Source organism: Melospiza georgiana, chromosome 9 (assembly GCF_028018845.1).
Source record: "Melospiza georgiana isolate bMelGeo1 chromosome 9, bMelGeo1.pri, whole genome shotgun sequence".
NCBI lineage: Eukaryota > Metazoa > Chordata > Aves > Passeriformes > Passerellidae > Melospiza > Melospiza georgiana.
The window spans coordinates 29,384,968-29,404,261 of record NC_080438.1 but is presented as its reverse complement, the minus strand read 5'-3'; the positions used below and the strand labels follow the sequence as shown (position 1 = coordinate 29,404,261).

At 42.8% G+C, this 19,294-nt stretch overlaps 1 protein-coding gene across 1 annotated transcript in view; it reads right to left on the bottom strand.

Moving 5' to 3' along the window:
• The window catches only part of PATJ (PATJ crumbs cell polarity complex component), a 133,253-nt gene that overhangs the window by 60,219 nt on the left and 53,740 nt on the right, over nt 1-19,294 (bottom strand). Inside the window, exon 25 of the mRNA XM_058029911.1 lies at nt 18,579-18,696. Within this exon, the coding sequence (XP_057885894.1) occupies nt 18,579-18,696 (118 nt within the window). The remainder of the gene's footprint in view (nt 1-18,578; nt 18,697-19,294) is intronic.

Here is a 19,294-nt window from a genome sequence, read left to right as displayed (position 1 = left end):
AAGCAACTATTCCATGGTTTGAGATGGCTGGGGTGACTAAGAGGTACAACAGAGGGAGGGAGGCAGAGGATGCTTGGAGCCAGCCCCATTTCCACCCTGGCAGGAGGCACCGCTGTCCTGGAGAAGGGACATAGCAGAGACACCCTGTCAGAGACATCTTTTATGGAAAATCCTTTCCTGAGGATTTTTCCTCCTGAGAAGCTGGGAGGCCTCAGGAACAAAATGCAAACAATGGTTATCTGCTGCTGTGGGATGCAACAGGTGCATCTGGGATTGGTCTCATGTGCTTGTTTCTAATTGATGGCAAATTACAGCACAGCCGGCTCAGACTCTCATTTTTTATTTTTCTATTCTTAGCTAGCCTTCTGATGAAACCCTTTCTTCTATTCTTTTAGTATAGTTTTAATGTAATATATATATCATAAAATAATAAATCAGCCTTCTGAAACACGGAGTCAGATCCTCGTCTCTTCCCTCATCCTCAGACCCCTGTGAACATGCTCACAACACCCCTGGTTCTAAACCAACCCTGTGCCAGCTCAGGCTGCCTCCTCCCTGGCCAGCAGAAGGTTCTGGCTCTCCCCAGTGCCATCTCCTGCAGCTCAGCCCTGCGAGGGCTGTCCTGGCCAGGCAATAATAAATGACAGCAGATTCCCAGCGGGGCTGCCTCACTCATCCAATCTGCACACAAATATCCTCTGGGCATCCAGCTGACTTCCTACAGCACTGTCATGGTTAGCCTCAGCTTGCCTCTTAATAAGGATCTCACAAAATCATTTTAAACAAGTATTTACTGCTTAAACTAACCTGCATCTAAGGCATCTTCCCCTGAATGCCTTTTTCAGCTGTTTTCTCTCCCCTCCAGCTGGTATCAGTTTTCAGCTGGCTGCCTAGGGTTGGGGAGCCAGTTAGCATCTGCTTTTGCAAAGAATTCCATTATCTGCCTTCATTACCAGACACTTTACACGAGGCAATTGTAATTCTGTTGTTGCTGCCTCACACATGGGACTCGGTGTCTCTCTTGTTTTGGCACCGCTCGGGGCTGTTTCCACATTCGGTGACAATATGCCCATCACAACTTCTGCAAACACATCTCACCAAGGATATTTCACCAGCTAATACTGCAGCCAGCTCCTCTTAAAAAAAACACCATACAGATGTAGCATGAGCCAAAAGCAGGAGTGAACGCTGTAGTGATCACTCCTGCAATGATATTTCCCTGTTATATTAGCAGACAATTACATTTCAAAGGGAAGCCCTGGAAATGGAAGGCAACTGCTCCCAAACAATTTACTATTATGCTGCTGCTGCATATGTTTCCCTGCCTCAGCCACTATTCCTATTATATTAAACAGAGAGATAAAAGAAATAAATGGGGACAATATGGTCGGGATATTGGAGCTTGCATGATCTAGTACTGCAACAAACACACAATTTATCTGCAACACCAGACCCAGGCACCACTTCTCAGGAAGGCTCTTTAAATGACAGATATATAAAAGCACTTGCACAGGGCTGAGGAGCCTGTTTCCCAAAGCTGCTGAAATCTCCAGGTAAATGAGCTGAAAGGGAAGAGGGGCTGCTTTGGAAAATGGTGTGCCTGCATGACGAAAATGAGAGTCCATCCAGAAAAGGTAAAAAGAGGAAGGAAAAGGCTCTGGGTGACTCAGCAAGGTGATTTGGTTTAATACCAAATGCTCGATATTAAAAATGTCAAGGCAAAACATAAAGAGAAGAAAAGGGGAAAAAGACCAGAAAGAGAGACAGCAGCTGATATCTGAATATAGAAGGTGACGCTGAGGATTTTCCATCCCTCTTGTGTCACCTCAGATCTCTGTTAGCAGCATGTGCTGGCTTTTGGAGATCCCATTTATCAGCCTGTGCTCGTTCCAGTGCGTTTATCTCCCATTTTTGCCCCACAGCACAAAAGCAGCTCCAGCCCTGGCCCTGCCCAGCAGAGCTCAGGCAGTGCTGCAGCACCCCTGCTCCTCACTGGGCAGTGCCACATCAGCATGCAGGCAGCATCCCCTGCACACAGCCAGCCCTGCATACCAAGCAACCAATTCCCTTCTTCATCTCACTGCAAACATTAAAAAAAATTAATGTAGGAAGTCCCTTGGAAGTTAACCCTAGAGCTGTGAGGGCAGCACGTCTAATTTACTGATTACAATTTACAAGAACCTAAATAAGCATATTGAAGGGACCATAATTGAACAAATGGGGTTTAGAATTCTCCCACTACTAATAATATAATAAGCTTATTGTTTTAATCTTCCCACTAGCCCTCTATTCAGCTCCAAGGAGGCAGACAGTTCTTCAAACCTTATCTCAAAAGTGATGCACTCATCTGTTTTCATAAGCTTTCAAGAAAAAATAAGAGTATTTCTGCAATGCTTTTCTAAATTCCATTAAATCGCTGCAATTCTTCCCTCAGTGATCAGCAAGCATGAGAAAAATAGGGCAGTTGTACTCAAAAATCAAAATGGAAGGGCCAGAGATGCTGTTGTCAGCATTCCCCTCCCTCAGGTGATGAGAGGTACATCCTTGTGAGTGCTGTTGTCTCCAAACCTGGGGGCAGAGAGAGATCCCCACCAGACCCAGAGACTCAGCATCCCCTCCAATCCCCCTCTGACATCCCTTGGGCAGCACTCTGCTCCATCTACACCATTTGGAAATCATTTCCCAAACCTGAAGTGATGATTTGCAGAGAAAAACAAAACTCAGCATTCCTGTTCTCCCTTTGGCAGACTTCAATTCATTCTCCCAGTTAAGAAAAAGAGCTCCATGGCCCTTTCTTCTCCAAAATACTGCCAGCCAGAATACTCTGACATTATTTTAAATCCCCTGAAGGAGAGGGCAGGTGCCACAAACAGCCCAGTTGTGGGCTACACACCCTGACAAATACAGCTCACCCAACCTCAAGTGCAAGACAAGCAGGAATTAAACTCTCCTGAGACAATATTCTTACCCTAAGCTGAAGGTTCCCCTTTTTCCTCTTTTTTTGTAGGATTCAGGCTCTTATTTGGGATCTCCAAGTTTCTTCTTGCTGCTCCCTCCAGCTCAGGCTCCAATTGTGTTTTGCTCCTCTCATTCCCAGCTCACAAAAGGAAACTTCCCTTCTCTCCTTAAATCCCACCTGTCCCCCACATCACTTTTTCCAGCAGAAAGTGGCAATTCCTGCTGGTGGTTGTTAACCCATCCAGGAAGAAGGGGATAACGAGAGCCTCCACACTCTGATTCAAGCACCATCTCAGCCTTTAGGTACTGTTAACCATTAATTACTACTTCCTATAATCAAGGGAACCATCACACCCCCAAAGACAACAGCAGGGAGAAAAGTGACTGAAAACCAGGGAAACTGTGCTCCATAACACCAGAGAGCACCTCCAATGCTTGCACCATTTCACACCAACATTTTGCACAAATGGAGTTTTTACCAAGAATTGTTTTCCTTATTCAGGCCCAAAGCTTCACTCTAAGGCTGCACTTCTACTACACAACATTTAATTCCTCTGAGGAAGAGATATTGTATGCTTTCCTTTTTTTTAATTAGATGAGAAGGCCATGATGAGTCTATTCACACCCATGTTTATCTTTTAAAAGGAGATTTAGTGCAAGTGTGGTAAATAGAGCATCCCATGCTAATAATTGGTGATTATAAGGGAATCTGCCTTCCCCTGCACACAATCCTTCCACTCGTTTGCCTTTCCAATGATGCATTAACCCCCAGGAAAGCACTTGGCTTTCCCCAGAAGTGACCTCTGGGTGCAGTGCTGTGGCAATCAGTGGCTCACTGGAGCTGAGCTGGGAGTGCCCCTGCTCCAGCTGGAGCTCCTGAGGTCCTGCAGGATCTGCAGGAAAGCACTGCACTTCTGGGACTCTGGGTGCATCCTCCAGACAGGAGACACGCTCCTGTGTCGCAGACATCTTTTATGAAAAATCCTTTCCTGAGGAATTTTCCTCCTGAGAAGCTGGGAGGCCTCAGGAACAAAATGCAAACAATGGTTATCTGCTGCTGTGGAATGCAACAGGTGCATCTGGGATTGGTCTCTGTGGTTGTTTCTAATTAATGGCCAATCACAGTCAGCTGGCTTGGACACAGAGCCCAAGCCACAAGCCTTTGTTATCATTCTTTCTTATTCTATTCTGAGCTAGCCTTCTGATGAAATCCTTTCTTCTATTCTTTTAGTATAGTCTTAATGTAATATATATAATAAAATAATAAATCAGCCTTCTGAAACATGAAGTCAGATCCTCGTCTCTTCCCCAATCCAAGAACCCTGTGAACACTGTCACACTCCTGGAGCAGCTTGATTAAACACAATCAAACAGCAACCAAGACTTCTGATAAAATCCACTGTGAGGATACAAATGGCTATGCGTAAAAATAAATCACGTCTTGGTTATGCCCGGGCCACGAAATGCCAGACTGAAGGCATTTCTGGAGTAATTAGATCCTTAAAATGTGAGGTAGGCTGCAATGGCAGCTGCTGTAGATCATGTTCTTAAGACAAAAACCCCACAGAAACACTCTAATGTGAATGTCCCAGTGTATTTTGTGGCACTGTGCAGCTGAAGTCACTCAAAGCCAACACCCTGCACCCTCCCAGCTCGGGAGCATCCTGGAGATAAGGCTCAGTTATCTCTGAGGAAAGCTGCCCTGGGGAAAGCAGCCCTGCTGCTGCCTCCCACAGCTCCCATGGAAGGCTGGGTGTGAGAACAGGGCAGAACATCAGCAAAGATTGCAAAATCCCAGGGAAATTCCAGCTGTGCGACAGGGATCCTTAAGGATGCACCAGCACCACACTCCAGCTCTTTCATGACCCCTGCCACACCTCATTTTTGGAGAATATTCCCAACTGGGACAGAAATGCCTCTCCTAACTCCTCTCACAGGATCCCAGGAGGTGGGAGGGACCCACAAGGCTCATCCAGCTCCTGGCAGGATCAGTTTTTCTGCCCTGTTCCTGCTCACTTTGCCCTGCTAGGATCTATGACCCATTCCCTGCATTTGGATTTGAGAGCTGCTCCTTCATTTGATGTGCCTGAATATTGGGAATTCCAATCCAGGGCTTTCCCCACTTGGTCTCAATGCAAACAAATGAAAACTGTGAACATTTAAATTCTCCCTCCCCTGGCAGGAACAATGTAAGCTGATCCTGACAGTGTTTTATCTCTAATAATGGTGTTCCCACAAAGCCACGGGCACAGGCATTACCTTGGAATCTTTCTGCATGGAGTCTAATTAGACAGAACCATGTCAGACTCTTGTCAGAAACTGAGAATTTGTTACCTAATGAAGACTTTTAGGGGACCAGTGCTAAGGAACTGCAAGCAGCACACACAGCACCTCTCAGAAGTCGAGGTGAGGAGACATTTCTCGCTTAGTGATTCATTTAATTCCATTAATTTAAGAACTTGCAGTAAGAGCCTGAACCTCCTCCCTCTAGAATGGGACTAGGGAAGTTTAGATTTAATAATAAAGACTTTTTGAGCAGCAAACACAGCCTGTGTTGATGAGTCCAAAGATCTACACAACATCCTCCAAGGAAGGTCTCCAGGGGAACCGCCAAGCGCTGTGAAATGTAGGGAAAAACTCCAACAGTGTAAAACTTCACATAAAATCACAACAGCAGCACTAACAAGCCATAAAAAATAAAAAAAAAATACTAGGGAGGGAGCTGGTTGTGGAAGAGCAGGTGAAGAGGAGGAAATGACACTGGGATGAGAGATGGTGGAGAGTCCCAACCTCCCTTTGCTGTGGCAGCAGAGCCCTGTGACACAACACAGCCACGTCACAGTGAACACATGAAACTTTTGGATTAAAAACCCCCACCCCAGAAGCCTTAACTTTGCTTGCACAGCAGTTTTTAAATGCGCTGTGACAGTGATTAAACAGATTAGAGCTGGATGAATCACTGGGACTGTAAAATGCCCATGGAGCTGGGCTGGGAATTGCAGAGAGAGCCTCAGCAGCAAGAAGCCCCACAGAAGATTGATCATGACCAGCTACTTCAGCTGGGAATTAATTCAATGGCAATCTTAATGATAAATTTTAATCCTCGTTTCTATTTTTAGGTTTTAGTTGTTTTGCTGAAGATTGATTGTAACTGTCAAGCTAGTTACTACAAGAATAGATTTACTTGCACCAAAATATTGTATTAGCATTGCACATTCTTTTTTCAGGCCTACTATGGAGATCTAAGTATTTTAAGTATATATAAAAGCTACATAAACATTTAAGGAAATATAAAATTTACTACACATTTGGTTAATTAATAAATCATGTCAGATATTGTGAAGAGCTTTCCTTCTATACTTTATATTTTTCCTAACAACATATACTGTTTGCATTTGGAGAGACATGAGAATGTAATTAAAACACAAACAACAGCTTTGTAATAAAAACCCTGCACACAAACACACCAATTATAATTAATACAACCAAAAACATCCTCCCTGCCACGTTTTCCTTTAAAACTGGGGTGTTTAACAGAAGCATTGTTATTCTCCTGGCAGATAATGGCGGGTCTGTGGTGATCAAACCTGGTTTTAACAGCCCAATTTCCACTTTGCCAAGGGTTCTGTCTCTGGGTTTCACACACAGCTCGTTGTGCAGAGCCCTCAAGAGGAGGCTCTGCCACCCCACAAACACTTCCACAATTCTCCAGCTGACAACTCTCAGCTTCACACCCCCAGCTTTTATTCGCAGGCCAGCAAAGAAAAATATCCTCTCTCAGCCCCTAACAAGTTGCTCAGGTTTGATAAGCTGTTTTCATTCCCTCTGAAGGGGCTGTGGAGAGAAAAAGCTCTTTGTTTCAGGCTGCTGAGGAAAAAGGCAAAAGCTGGGTTTTTACTACGGTCAGTGCTGGGTCCAGATTCCTCTCAATTCTCTGGGTGCACACATACTTTAAATGAAAAAAGCTATTCAGGAAAATTATGCTAATGGGTCAGAGCATGCTCAGATCTCCATGCAGATTGCCTTTTAAAACTTCCATTGTGTGTTAAAAGCAGAAAATGTTCCATTTAAACGAAATGCAAAGCCAATTTAAATTAAAAAACAGCTAAATATTTAAAAAAGCTGCATAACTAGCTTTTAGAGGACATGAGGTGACAGTGAGTTCCCTTATGGAAAAGACCTCACCAGCCCCACAATGCTGCTCAGGTGGTTTAGCTCCTTTTTTTTTTCAAATTTAGGCATCATCATCATCATCATCATCATCATCATCATCATCATCATCATTATTATTATTATTATTATTATTATTATTATTATTATTATTACTACTACTACTACTACTACTATTATTATTATTACTATTACTATTATTTAAAATTTAGGCAGTATTTTACTATTATTATTACTATCATTAATAATTTTGTATAATTAATTTGATATTATTTATCAGTATTATTATTTATTTTATCAGTATTTTGTTAGGTTCATACCTGCTCTGTCTTCCATCAAACTAATCAGAGCTCCTCAAACAATTACAAACTACCTGAGCACTTTTGAGTTTTGAGCTACCAAACTGTACTTGAGTCATCAGGCTCTGTCCAGGTACAAACCTGAGTGTCCCAATGTCACAACCAGCCTCTGATTGCTGAGATAAAATGAAACATGAGAAGTGAAGAATGACTGCGACACCTGGGCACTGCTGCAGATTTCTGCACCTTGGAGCAAAACAAATGCACCCCTACAATTCCACTGTGAGGCCTCTCCTGCTCATAAATACACAACAGTCATTCTTTTGCTATGTATTTCCATTTATTCAGCTATCCTGTCCCAGTTTGTGGTGTCTGATGTGTTAATCACAGCCCAGCACTCTGATTTTGGATCCTGTTTTAGCCCAGGAGAAGTGGAAATGAAGGAGAAGGTCCTTCCTCCCTCCTCTGTCCAACTCAGCTCTCATGTCAGATTCCAAATCCACTCCTCCTTCCTGGAGGAATTTTTCATTAGAGAGGATGACAAAGTGAACACTTCTCATGTCGATAAACCCCTAAAACACAAACTTCCAGGATGAAATCACACTGCTGGGTCACAGCTGTTACTCCAAAAGAGAAAGGCACCAACTAAATACAGAATTCATCCAAAGTCTCTTCCTAAAATGAGACAGCAAGAGTTTTAGGAAGAATTTTCAACTGTCTCATGTGACAAGAACTGAAAATCCGTGGGTGCCCAGGGCTCATGAGAACACAGATCTTTTTCCAGTGTTATTCAGGCAGCAACTTCTGCATTTACAGCTGCCAAATTCCTGTCCCATCAGGTGAGGCAGGGAAACCCAGACTGAGGAAGGGATAACAATTCCTCTCCACACAAATCCCCCACTGAATAACCCTGTGAGATCACACAGCAGTTGCATGCTCTCCCTAAATAAGCCATAAACCTTATTTAATCAGCTGTCCTGAGAGTCCATTGGAGAAGTTAATCAGGTTTGTGCTGCACTTATGACATCATAACACTTGATAGATTTGATTAAATGAAACAATATTTTGTATTAGAAATTCTATTCTGATTATTTTTAAGCTCTCCAAAGGACAGAGCCTGGCAGATCTGTTTTCTCTTCCACAAAAGAGTAAAATAAAAGTGCCAGGGTCAGACACCTTTCTTTCAAATAAGAGATGCTAAGCAAAGCAGTCATTTTTCTGCAGGAGAAAAATTGTACCACAAAGAAGTGAACAGAGTATTTGAAAAGATGATTTTTTTTTTTTTTTTCAGTACCAAAATATGTTATTAGACAACAAATAGCTTCTCTTCTAATGTATTTAATGAAATAAAGACATTAATGCATGGAGCTTTGGGCACTTTTGAAATGAACCAAATTATAATCAGGAAATTGATGATTTATGTGAGCAGAGACTTGCAATATGTCAAGCACTCTCTCTTCTTCCTTCTGGCAAAAGAAATCCATCTCCAAGGATTAATCCAGGAGGAAGAGCTAAATGGATAAACTTTACTATATTAAATACTCACTTTTTCCACTCTGACTGGAGGAGGAAATCAACTAAGAGAAAGTTAAAAAATAAATGCCTGAGGGAGAAGTAAGAGTGGGGTATGGTAATTTTGACTGTAATTCTTTTGGCTTGATATTCAATTGATTTTTCCCCCCCTTCTTATGGAATTTAGCCTTCAAATAAGATGATTCAGATGCATCCATGACTTACTATTCAGTAATAAACATTGTCTTTAGGGTAAGCTGGAGCTCGATGGATCCTGCTTTCTATTTTATTTTATTTTTCAATGTACATGGCCACCTGACCTCTGGGAACTGAGGTGTGGAGTTCCACAGGTCTCAAGATGCTTCGTGTCTCTTATGACAGATGGCCAAGCAAGACATCCAACAGATGGCAACCCACCCAAGAGATGCCAGGTCTTCCCAATGGCAGGCCAGGGGTCATGCTCCAGTGTTTATTAATTATATTTTAGCCTCTTATTAGAAATTAAGCTTAGGCTAATAGGGTAGCTAATTTTAGTCTGTTTTTCTACAGGAACACAGCAATGTAGAAAAATACAGTGCAATCCAAGCTCCTGCCCCCAAACCTCTGGACTGGCAGCAAATCTCAGGGTGAAGCAGAGGTCTCAAAGGTGCTGTAAAAGTTCATGAAAATAGGCAGGAAAGAAACCTGATAAATACCCTGACTAGGGGAAAGGCTTCAGTGTGAGCTCACACTTAATAAAGCCAGAGAATTCTCTCAAGGGAAGGCTTCAGGAAGGCTCCAGCCACAGGAAAAGCTCAAAGTGGAGCTCACACCTTCCTGGACAATCAAGCCAGGTGAATTTCCTACACAAATCTGTAGGAATCCAACTTCATTAACTGCAGTAATCACAGCACCACTCATTAAAACCCTCACAACCTTCCCTGCGCAAGGCCTGGCCATCCCCATGTCCTGTGCGGGGCCTGCCCATCCCCATTCCCATCCCACAGAACCCTCCTGCACACACAAACAGCCACATTCTTAAAATTCTTAGAACTTTGGCCCCAAAAAGCTCTGCTGGGCTCCCCATTCCTCACAAAATCCCTTCCTTCCTCTTTCCCAGTCCTCACTCACAAGCTGCCCATGCTCATCCTCGCACAGAGCTCTCCTGGTTCCCTCATCCACCACATAATGCCTCAGGTTTGGCTTTTCCATTTTCACATCCTGTGCTGCTTTAGTGTGTAATTCTGAGATTCACATGAGGGGATGGTGAGCTCTGTACACAGAGCAGGGAGACAAAACAATTCCTGCTCCAGCTGGGCACCAAGGACAAATGATCCAAATCTCAGCCCAGGAGCACAAACCCCGTGGGCTGGAGAGAGAAAAACAAGCAGGGTGGGACTGCCTGGGCTAAAGCTGGGATGGGACAATGAACTGCAAGGTGCAAATGGAGCAGAACTGATCAAAGTGAGAGACTTTGAGAGGGTTTTCTATTTTTTTCTGAAAATAGGAAAGCAAAAACCTGAGGCATCACTTCCACTGTCCCAGGCTGCTCCAAGCGCTGTCCAGCCTGGCCATGGACACTTCCAGGGATCCAGGGCCAACCTCAGATTACAACATTTCCTCCAACAACTTTTTGAGGAAGCAGAGAGAGGGAAGCACAAGCCATGATCTCCAAGCAGTGATGAAGAAAACAGACACGCACATCATCACACTGATTATAAAAGGCTCATTATTGCTTCTGGGGCAGCAGAAAGAACCACCTGCCCTTCAGCCAGCTGCCACATCTCCCCTAAAGCCAATATGGCAAAAGTGCTGTGAATTTAGTGATAAAATAGAGATGCTCATCTGATGCAGCCAGCACACACACACACACACACACACACAAATATATCTGCATATGGATTTCCTTCCTAATGTCTTTAGCTTGCAATCAGTTTTCAATACACACGTGGCCATTACCAGGCATACAGCAAATTTTCACTGGTCTGTCACAGTGCACTGTAGCCAGCACACCTAGAGATAAATACTCTGGATTGCTCTTTAAATGCCACCTACCCTGATAAAGAGCAATTACACACCTGCTCAAAGTGATGACACAACAGGGAATAAGGGAGAATCAAGTCTTCAGACTGAGAAGCAAAAAATGATTTCAACTTTCTCCTGACAGTTCAAGAAGTGATTCTGGACAGCTGCCTCAATTGCTGCAATACTGTGCAAAACTAGGTAATGTCTGTGAAGAATAAAATTATTGTCATTTAGCATTTTTTATATTTCCCTTCTGTTAGAGCCTTACTTCCACTACATACTGGGAGCAGCTACTGCTTAAACCAAGCAGATCATTTTGTTACAGAGCTATTATGCAAATAACTTGCTCTGTATTCTAACTAGAAGCAATGCTGTGCTAGTCTGGGCAAGACATGAGGCACCGTGGAGTTTTCTTTTTAATTTTTTTTTTCTCTGTGCACTGGAGCAACATCATTTACAGTGGTAATGATGAAAGGTATCTTCCCATCTAAAAATCAGGTTATTAGTCAAGAATATAAACACATAACCACCTTTTACGAGCCGGCGTCTGCCTTTCATTTACCTATTTAAATATTTACCCCCTTTTAACATATTTTTAGTTGCAAGTCATTGCAGTGATATTAAAGAGTACTTTGGTGAGAGAAATACATAAAGACCTACTTGGATCATCCTCTCTCAGCAAGTTTGTGCCTGTGTTTACAGATTTACAGCACAGACATTATCTCCTATCTGAAATTACTTATCTGTAGCACCGGAGCGAGATCAAAGATCCCAAACAACATCAGCCACCTGCACCCAGCCCCAGACAATGTAATAACCTTCCAACATCAAATCTGGGTATTTCATGCCCAGCATCTCAGTGCTATTCTCTGGGTACCTGGCTGGTGTTGGAAGAAAAGATCTTACCTAAGAACAAATGCAATCTCAGGCAATATTTAAAGATTAGATTATCCTTCATTGCAAATAGCTCATTTGTTTACTATCACATTGCTTTATTCTTGCTCTGCCTCCTTCAACCATGAAAATGCTGAATATTCAGTTTAGATTCCCAGCAGCTTTTTATTTTAGTCTAAAAACATTTACCTAACACATTCTTAACAAGCAAAGTGAAGAAAATTCAGCCATCTGTCTCTGCATTACAATAACAGTTATGGAAGAGTAGATTATTCTATACAGCAAGAAATTTAATGCTACGAATTCTTATACTTTAAGCTCTGTGTGCTCCAGTCAGTTCTGTATACAAGAATGTTGAGCACTGGCACACACAGAAGCAATGATTTATAAGCAAACACAAGAGAAAATATTTTAAAGATGTTAAATGCATTCAATATTCTAATCATGCTATACGTCCATGCTTCAAACTGAAGGAAAGAAAAAAAAAAGAAAAAAAGATCTCTGCTATTATTTTCTTTCTCCAGCACTTCACTAGTTCTAAATTATCACAAAAAATGCTCAAAAAACGACTTGCTGGAAACAAGCACGACATAGAGATAGATGTGAATCCTTACCTGGGAAACCCCCTTGTACCATTGCTGTACCAGCATGTACTCAGGAAATCTGCATTCCTGACAAACATTCAGGGCTGTAAGCAGCTCAAATCCTCATCACACACAGGCTCAGGGCTTGTCTTTCTTCTGACGACCTTGGGCCTATTCTGCTGAGATTTTTCCCTCCTTAAGGGCAAACCGTCTGTCTGTTCCCATTACGAGATGCCATCAATTCTATTAAATTCGGGCTGCCCACGAGCTCCCAGTCACATCTGCCAGCAGAGGAGAGCTGCCTGTGGAAGCACACGGGGAGCAGCAGATCCCTGGATTCCCACATCTGACCCACGGATGCTCCCAGCTGCTGCCTGTGCTCTGCCAGCATCCGAATGACATCTCCATCCCCAAGCACGAGTCACCCCCAGCCTGTGTGCCTGGCAGCTGCAGGTGCCTTCCTGCTTAATGACCCACTGCATGGCAAAGCAGCGGTTAATAATCTTATTTATCTGAGCATCCTCCTTCCTGCGAGCTACAGGGGTTAAAAATTAATTTTTCTCCCACAAACGGCTTCATTAAATCCCTTCTTCCCCGACGCTGCAGTTTCCCAACACTGATTTCTGCTCGTGGCACAGGGTTTGCTTGTTTTGTTTTGGGGTTTTTTTTAATGTCAGGAAACAAAACCAATCTGTCATTATAAGCATAAAAAGGCTCAAACTTCATCATAACTTGTGTTTTGTTGAAACCCCAAACAAGCAATATTAGTTTCGCTGCAATGAATGCTGAACTGACAACACTGAAAAGACTCAAAATCCTTCATTTAGTAATTAAAAGAAAAGCAAAGATAAAATCTCTCTCTGAATTTATAAACATACTTAGTTATTTTGGGAAGTCCTACTAATTCTCTCTTCAAAAAGCTACATTTAAAACAACTCAAAATACTCAGTTATTTCGTTAATATCATTAATTTGTTCATTTTTAAAGTTCATTGTCCTTCCTTTAGAATATGTCTCACAGCACACACACAGCCATCTGTTCAGTGCATTATGTCAAGCACACAGTAAAAAACCACAAGAAGTCCCAGCTGCAATTTTACTATTACTTCATCAAAAATGTAATTTCCTCTCGCAATACTTCATCAGATGATAACTGTGCGTGTGACTCACAAAGAGAGTGAAGAAACCAGCCCGACAACAAAACCCCAAACGAACCCACAGCCTCAAAGGGCAGGGACAGCACCTCCCTCACCCATCCCAGTGTGCCAGGGCAGCTCTGTGGCTCGTTCTGGATCTGATCTCAGGGCTGGTTTTAAACTCCATGTATCTGAGCTAATTATGGGTCAGGACAAGAATGGGAAAAGAAGATTAGCAGCACAGAGTCACATTAAATAGAGATTAACACAGAGCTGAAAAATGAAAGTCTCTGCTCTATTTGTCTAATCCTGGCTCTTGCCTGATCTAAGAAAATCCACTGTATTTAACACACTTGGTGCTGTATTTAAGAACATTAAATCTTGCAATTACTACTTTTGCAATGTTTTGTTTTCATAAAGCTTGAAGCCTTTTTCCCAGCTACATCTTCCCCTCTGAGCATCATCTGTGTTTGCTGTTGATTGCAGTGACATCTATTGGAGAGGCAGTGCTTGGCTGCACGAGCTCCTCCACTGGAGATCCACACTTTCAGCGGATCCCCCCCAAAATGAACAGTGAAAGTTAGGATTGCTTTTCCTTTGTTTCAGCACAACTTTGCATACACCAGACTCCAAACAGTTAGATGCCCAGGGATTATGAGTGGATTGGCTTTCATTTAGTCATTTGTTAATAATCCTGGCATTTTCCCAAAATGCTGATGCTCACGTTGCCATCCTCGCCCACAGCAGTGCACAGTCATTTCCAGAGATCTTGTTCCTGCCCACCCCACCAACCTGACCACACTCTCCTCATACTCTCAACTGACCTGCATTCCTTTGTTTCCATCTTTTATTTTTCTGCTTTCACTGATCACAGACATCTCTGGCACCTGGATGCTGCCAGAATCCTCAGGTGTGTTAAGAGCTGCCCAATCCCAACTCAACCCTCCTGCACACACAGATTCATCGCAACCATGGGGGGATCACAGAACCATGGAAGGATTTGGGTTGGAAGGGACCATAAAGCTCAGCCAACCTGGCTTTGGACACTCCCAGGGATGGGGAATCCACAATTCCTCCATGCCAGGGCCTCCCCACCCTCCGAGTCAAGAATGCAAAGTCAAAACACCAGAGAAGTTTTAAAATCTCTTGCTTTAGCAGAGAAACCACTGTTCCTCAAAAAGGCATCTCAGGAAGATAAATCATTATGCTTTCTTAGAGCTTCATTGATTTCTACATTACCTGGAGACAAAATAAGAGGAAGGGGGCATTATTATCCCCTTATTAGATACAGTTAAATATCCTTGCAGACAGGAAGTCTGAGCACAGCAGTAGCTTAGTCCATTATCCAAGCCACCTTCCACAAAGTTTTTATTACCATCCATTTTTATTATTTTGGACTTTTTTGAAACCAACCAGATCGATCCCAGTCAACCAACTGACAAAAGATTCCACTAAGGACAGAACAGCAGTTGAAATTAAGGATTTCAAGCTCTTTCAGTTGTCCTTTCAGTTTTTCTAGAATGGTTTTTCAGCTCTCTCCTGTCCAATTCAGGTTTGCTGCAACTCGGCCACGAAAGCACATCCAAAGTGCACAGCCAGCAATTCCCCCAAGGAAAACCTCACCAAAAACTCCATTGCAAACCGCTCTGCCCGTCCATTTCCTCTGCTTCTTTTTACTACCAAGCCCTCATTATGGCAGTGAGCCACCCCTGGGTGCACACAGGTCCATCAGCAGGTTCTTGGGGCACACCTCCAGCCATCCCCACTGCAGGAAAACACACCAGTGCCTGCTGCTGCCTGCAGCACAGCTGCTCACAGGCACAAACAGCTCCTTTGTGTGCCTTCCCCTCCTTGCACTTGTTTTGATTAAAAAGAAAAAAAAAAAAAAAAAAAAGAAAAAAATCCATTCACAACTCGGTGTTTTTCAGATTTGGGAAGTCTAAAAAAAAAAACCACTTTCTCCAAAACAGGTCATGGGCAAGCAAATGATGGGAGAACTTCAAAATATTTCAGGTCTGGAGGATGAAGCATTTTGAAAGCTCCTTTTGCGGCAGGATGGATGGACACGCTGCAAGTTGTGCAAAACTGTTTCCAGGCATTTAAAAAAAAATAAAAAAATAAAGCCTTGAAACAGCAACCTCAAAGCAAAGAGAAAACAAAACCCACACACAGGGTTAGAGCTGGATACAGATAAAGATTTGGCAGTGCCACTAGAAGAGGGAACAAAACAAGAGGAAATACAACTTTCAACTTGCCTTCAAAGTCAAGGAAAAGCCATCTAAGAACTTGGGAAATGATGTTGGAAACTCTAGAGGCATGAAGCAAAGGAGAAGCAGATCTGAAACTAAAGGGTCTTGGGTGCAAGAGTCACATTTGGAAAAAAAATCCCAAAAACCAAACAACAAAACACCTGGAACTTTAAACTTCTTAAACCACAGAAACATGGAGGTTTCTGGGGTTTCTCTAAACCAAAAACTACCTCACAGTTCTATTCCCAACAAGGATTTGCCCTCTTTGGATCAAAACCAACCCTTGGAAAGAAAAGGGAGAACACGCACAAGAAATGACTGTTTGTTCCAAACAGGAATTCAGGCTCCAGGTCAGCAATGAGAGCTCCAGTTTCAGCAGTGGGAAAGCAGAAATAAAAGGGAGCATTGCCAAAAGGCAAGTGGGTTAAGACTTTAGGGGAAATTAAATCAACACCAAAAGGTTATTCAGCCACTTTAAGGGGAAAACAGACAAAACATGGGGACTCTGAGGCCATGTGGATGGGACAGAAAGGGAAAAAAAATTCTCAAATATGGCAGGAAGACTAACAATGCTCTGCTTTTTCAGTCTGGGGAATGATGGAGGATGTGGAGACAAAAGATGAGAGGGAGGGTTGAAAGAATTGATAAGCAAGGACAAAAAATGTCAAGCAGAGCAAATAAAGTATTTCTGGAGTTTGAAAGAAATTGATGAGCAGGTTCCTGACACTGCAGCTGTGTTAATAAGAATGCTAAAAAATAAAGTAAAATCCATCAGGAGCAAAACAAGAGGACAGGTTTAACAGCTGTCCCACCTCAAAATGCCCTCCAAAGCTTTCCATGCTGTGACAGAGATTGAGAACTCCAGGAAGCAAATAAGGGAGAGGTTATGATGTGAATTTACCACATCTTCCTTTTGGAAGGAACCTTATCTTCTAAATAAGGAAGACAATAAATCCAGCTCACCTGTTGATGTATTTTTTAAGTTCCAAACCCAGTAGAATGAGTTGGATAAGTGGGTAAGGAACAGAGCAATATGAACATACAAATGGACATTTCAGAAAGAAAAGTTTTGTCTGGGTTGGGATTTCTGGGAAAGCTGCTCAAGAACCAGGACAGAGTTATGAGCATCAGTTCACAGAAACATTCCTGTACTGGAATTTGCAGAGAAAACTTTGTTTTTCATGATCACAGAACAGGGACTCTGTAAAAGGCCATTCCACAGCTGCCAAGATGCCTAATGCCATTAAGTACACTTGGATCATTTCTAACATGCTTTTTACTGCAAGGGCTGAGGCACAAACTTAGTTTAGGCTTCCTTGGCCTGCTCTTAATTTTTAAAGGAACAGAATGAGGTGAGGAAGAATATATCTCTGTTTCCCAAGATTCATGGAAAAGATGGCTACAGCAAAACATTCCACTTCAGTCAGGAGAAAGGGAAGAGAGGAGATTCCCCTGAACAGATCTGTGTGCTGCTGCCAAGTCTGGGAGGATTGATGAATTTAATATCAGCAGCAGCTTTACCTTTTCAGCTTCCAGACTCAGCCAGCAATATCATTAGGGATGGCAGCAGAGCTAAAAAATGACCAAGCCCATGAATAAGGAATTACTTCTGTGCAAAGTATTAACTCAGGCCCAGCAAGCACTTGGATTGAGGCATATCCTAATTAGATAACTCAGGTGTCAGCCTACTTATCACCCCTACCCTTTAACTGGGAATTAGAACTTCAATAACTGGAGCTGGAATGAGTTTGTTACAATTGGAGATTTATCCAGTCTGTTTGAGAGCTCAGGATGATGAGAAAATCACTGTAGCAAAAAAAAAATAAATAATAAAAACCCAAACTGTACTCCAACAACAGCCCACACAGAATCACAGAATGTTACAGGGATGGATGGAACATTAAAGATCATCTCATTCCACCTCCTGCCATGGGCAGGGGCACCTTCTCTAGACCAGCTGGAGCAAGGCCTCATCTCACCTTATGCTGATTTGGTACAAAAAAGCATAAAGATAAAAAAAAAATAGAAGGTAACTGATCTTAGAAAGTAATTTAGGACTTCTAATTGCAAGTTCAGTATTCCTAAATATTTTACTGCAAGATAAGCTATGGATAACAATATTCCATTTAACCAGAGGTGTGGTTCCAAAGCAGCTGGAATCTAAATCATGCTGCCAGGAGCTCTCCACTTGCACTGCTTCCTGCTCCTCAGGTCCCTGCTCCTCCACAGAGTGAGCACCACCACAAACCACTGCCAAACCCAAAATGGGACAACTGCAGAACCCTTCCCTGCAGGGTGCTACAAAGCCAGGGGATCCTTTCTTCAGCAGAGCACCAAAACAAACAAACCAGCAGATTTTTCTTTTTAAAGGAGCCCATCTTGCTTGAACAGCATTGCCTGGGATCAGCTCCAGGATTTCTGTTTTTTTTTTTGCACCAGTGGTCCTCAAGCTACAAGTGCCTGCCTACCACTGAAATCAGAGCAGTAACACAGAACATCCCCAGTCACTGCTGACATCTCTGCCCCAGCAACTCCTCCAGACACAGCCTGGATGTTCAGGGGCTGAAAATAAACTCAGCCCTTCCTGCATCTCCTCAGAAGAGCTGAGCCCTGGGACCTGGCTGGGGAGAAGAACCATCTAAGTTACAAAGCAGGCTGAGGAGTGATGCTGCGGCCACACTGAGCACCACTTCCCACAAGCAGTAAAAGGTTTATCAGCAGCTGATTGTGCACCACAAACGTGATCTGATGCGGTGATTGGAGCACTACTCACCCTCGGCACAAGCATCCTCATCCTCCTCTTCACCCAGAGCAGCCTCCCCTGCGTGGTGCCTTTCGAGGGCTCTGTAAGGAGGTGGCAGCTTCATGGGAGGTGGAGCCCCATATTTCCTCTGGTGGATTCAAAGACAATGAGTTACATGTTTTGCAACCTCTGAGAATGTAAAAAAAATCCCACTGTCTGTTGCACTGCATGTGCACAGACACAGCACTTAATTACAATGCTAAATTCTGCAGCAAAGGCTTTTTGTGCAAGAAAGCAGAGCAAGAAGTGACACTGAACAGCAAGAAAAACAAAACTAAAACACAATTGTGCATGCACATTTACTTGTTGATAAAATACTTGTGTATTGTCATAAGCATCAAAGTGTGAACATTAATCAAGGGTTAAAAACAAACATTGAGTTATACCCTGCTTCTTATAAGCCTCCATAACAAAACTGTCTGGTGCTGATAAACATCAATTTTTAAAAAATACGTAAAATAAGAACTCAATCCTCTTAGTCCACACATGAATATTTAAACATCGCAGTGCGTCCGTGTTTTGGCGTAAATTTAATAAAGGTTTTGAATTATATCTCCCAATAAAATTCTATTACCTCACATAAATACAGGCAGCTCCTGTAATGATGCATATAGCGGCGCATGGCAGGAATACAGAGCAGGCTCTGAGGCTGGAGAGGCTCTGGCTCAGCTCAGCAATTGTTTCAC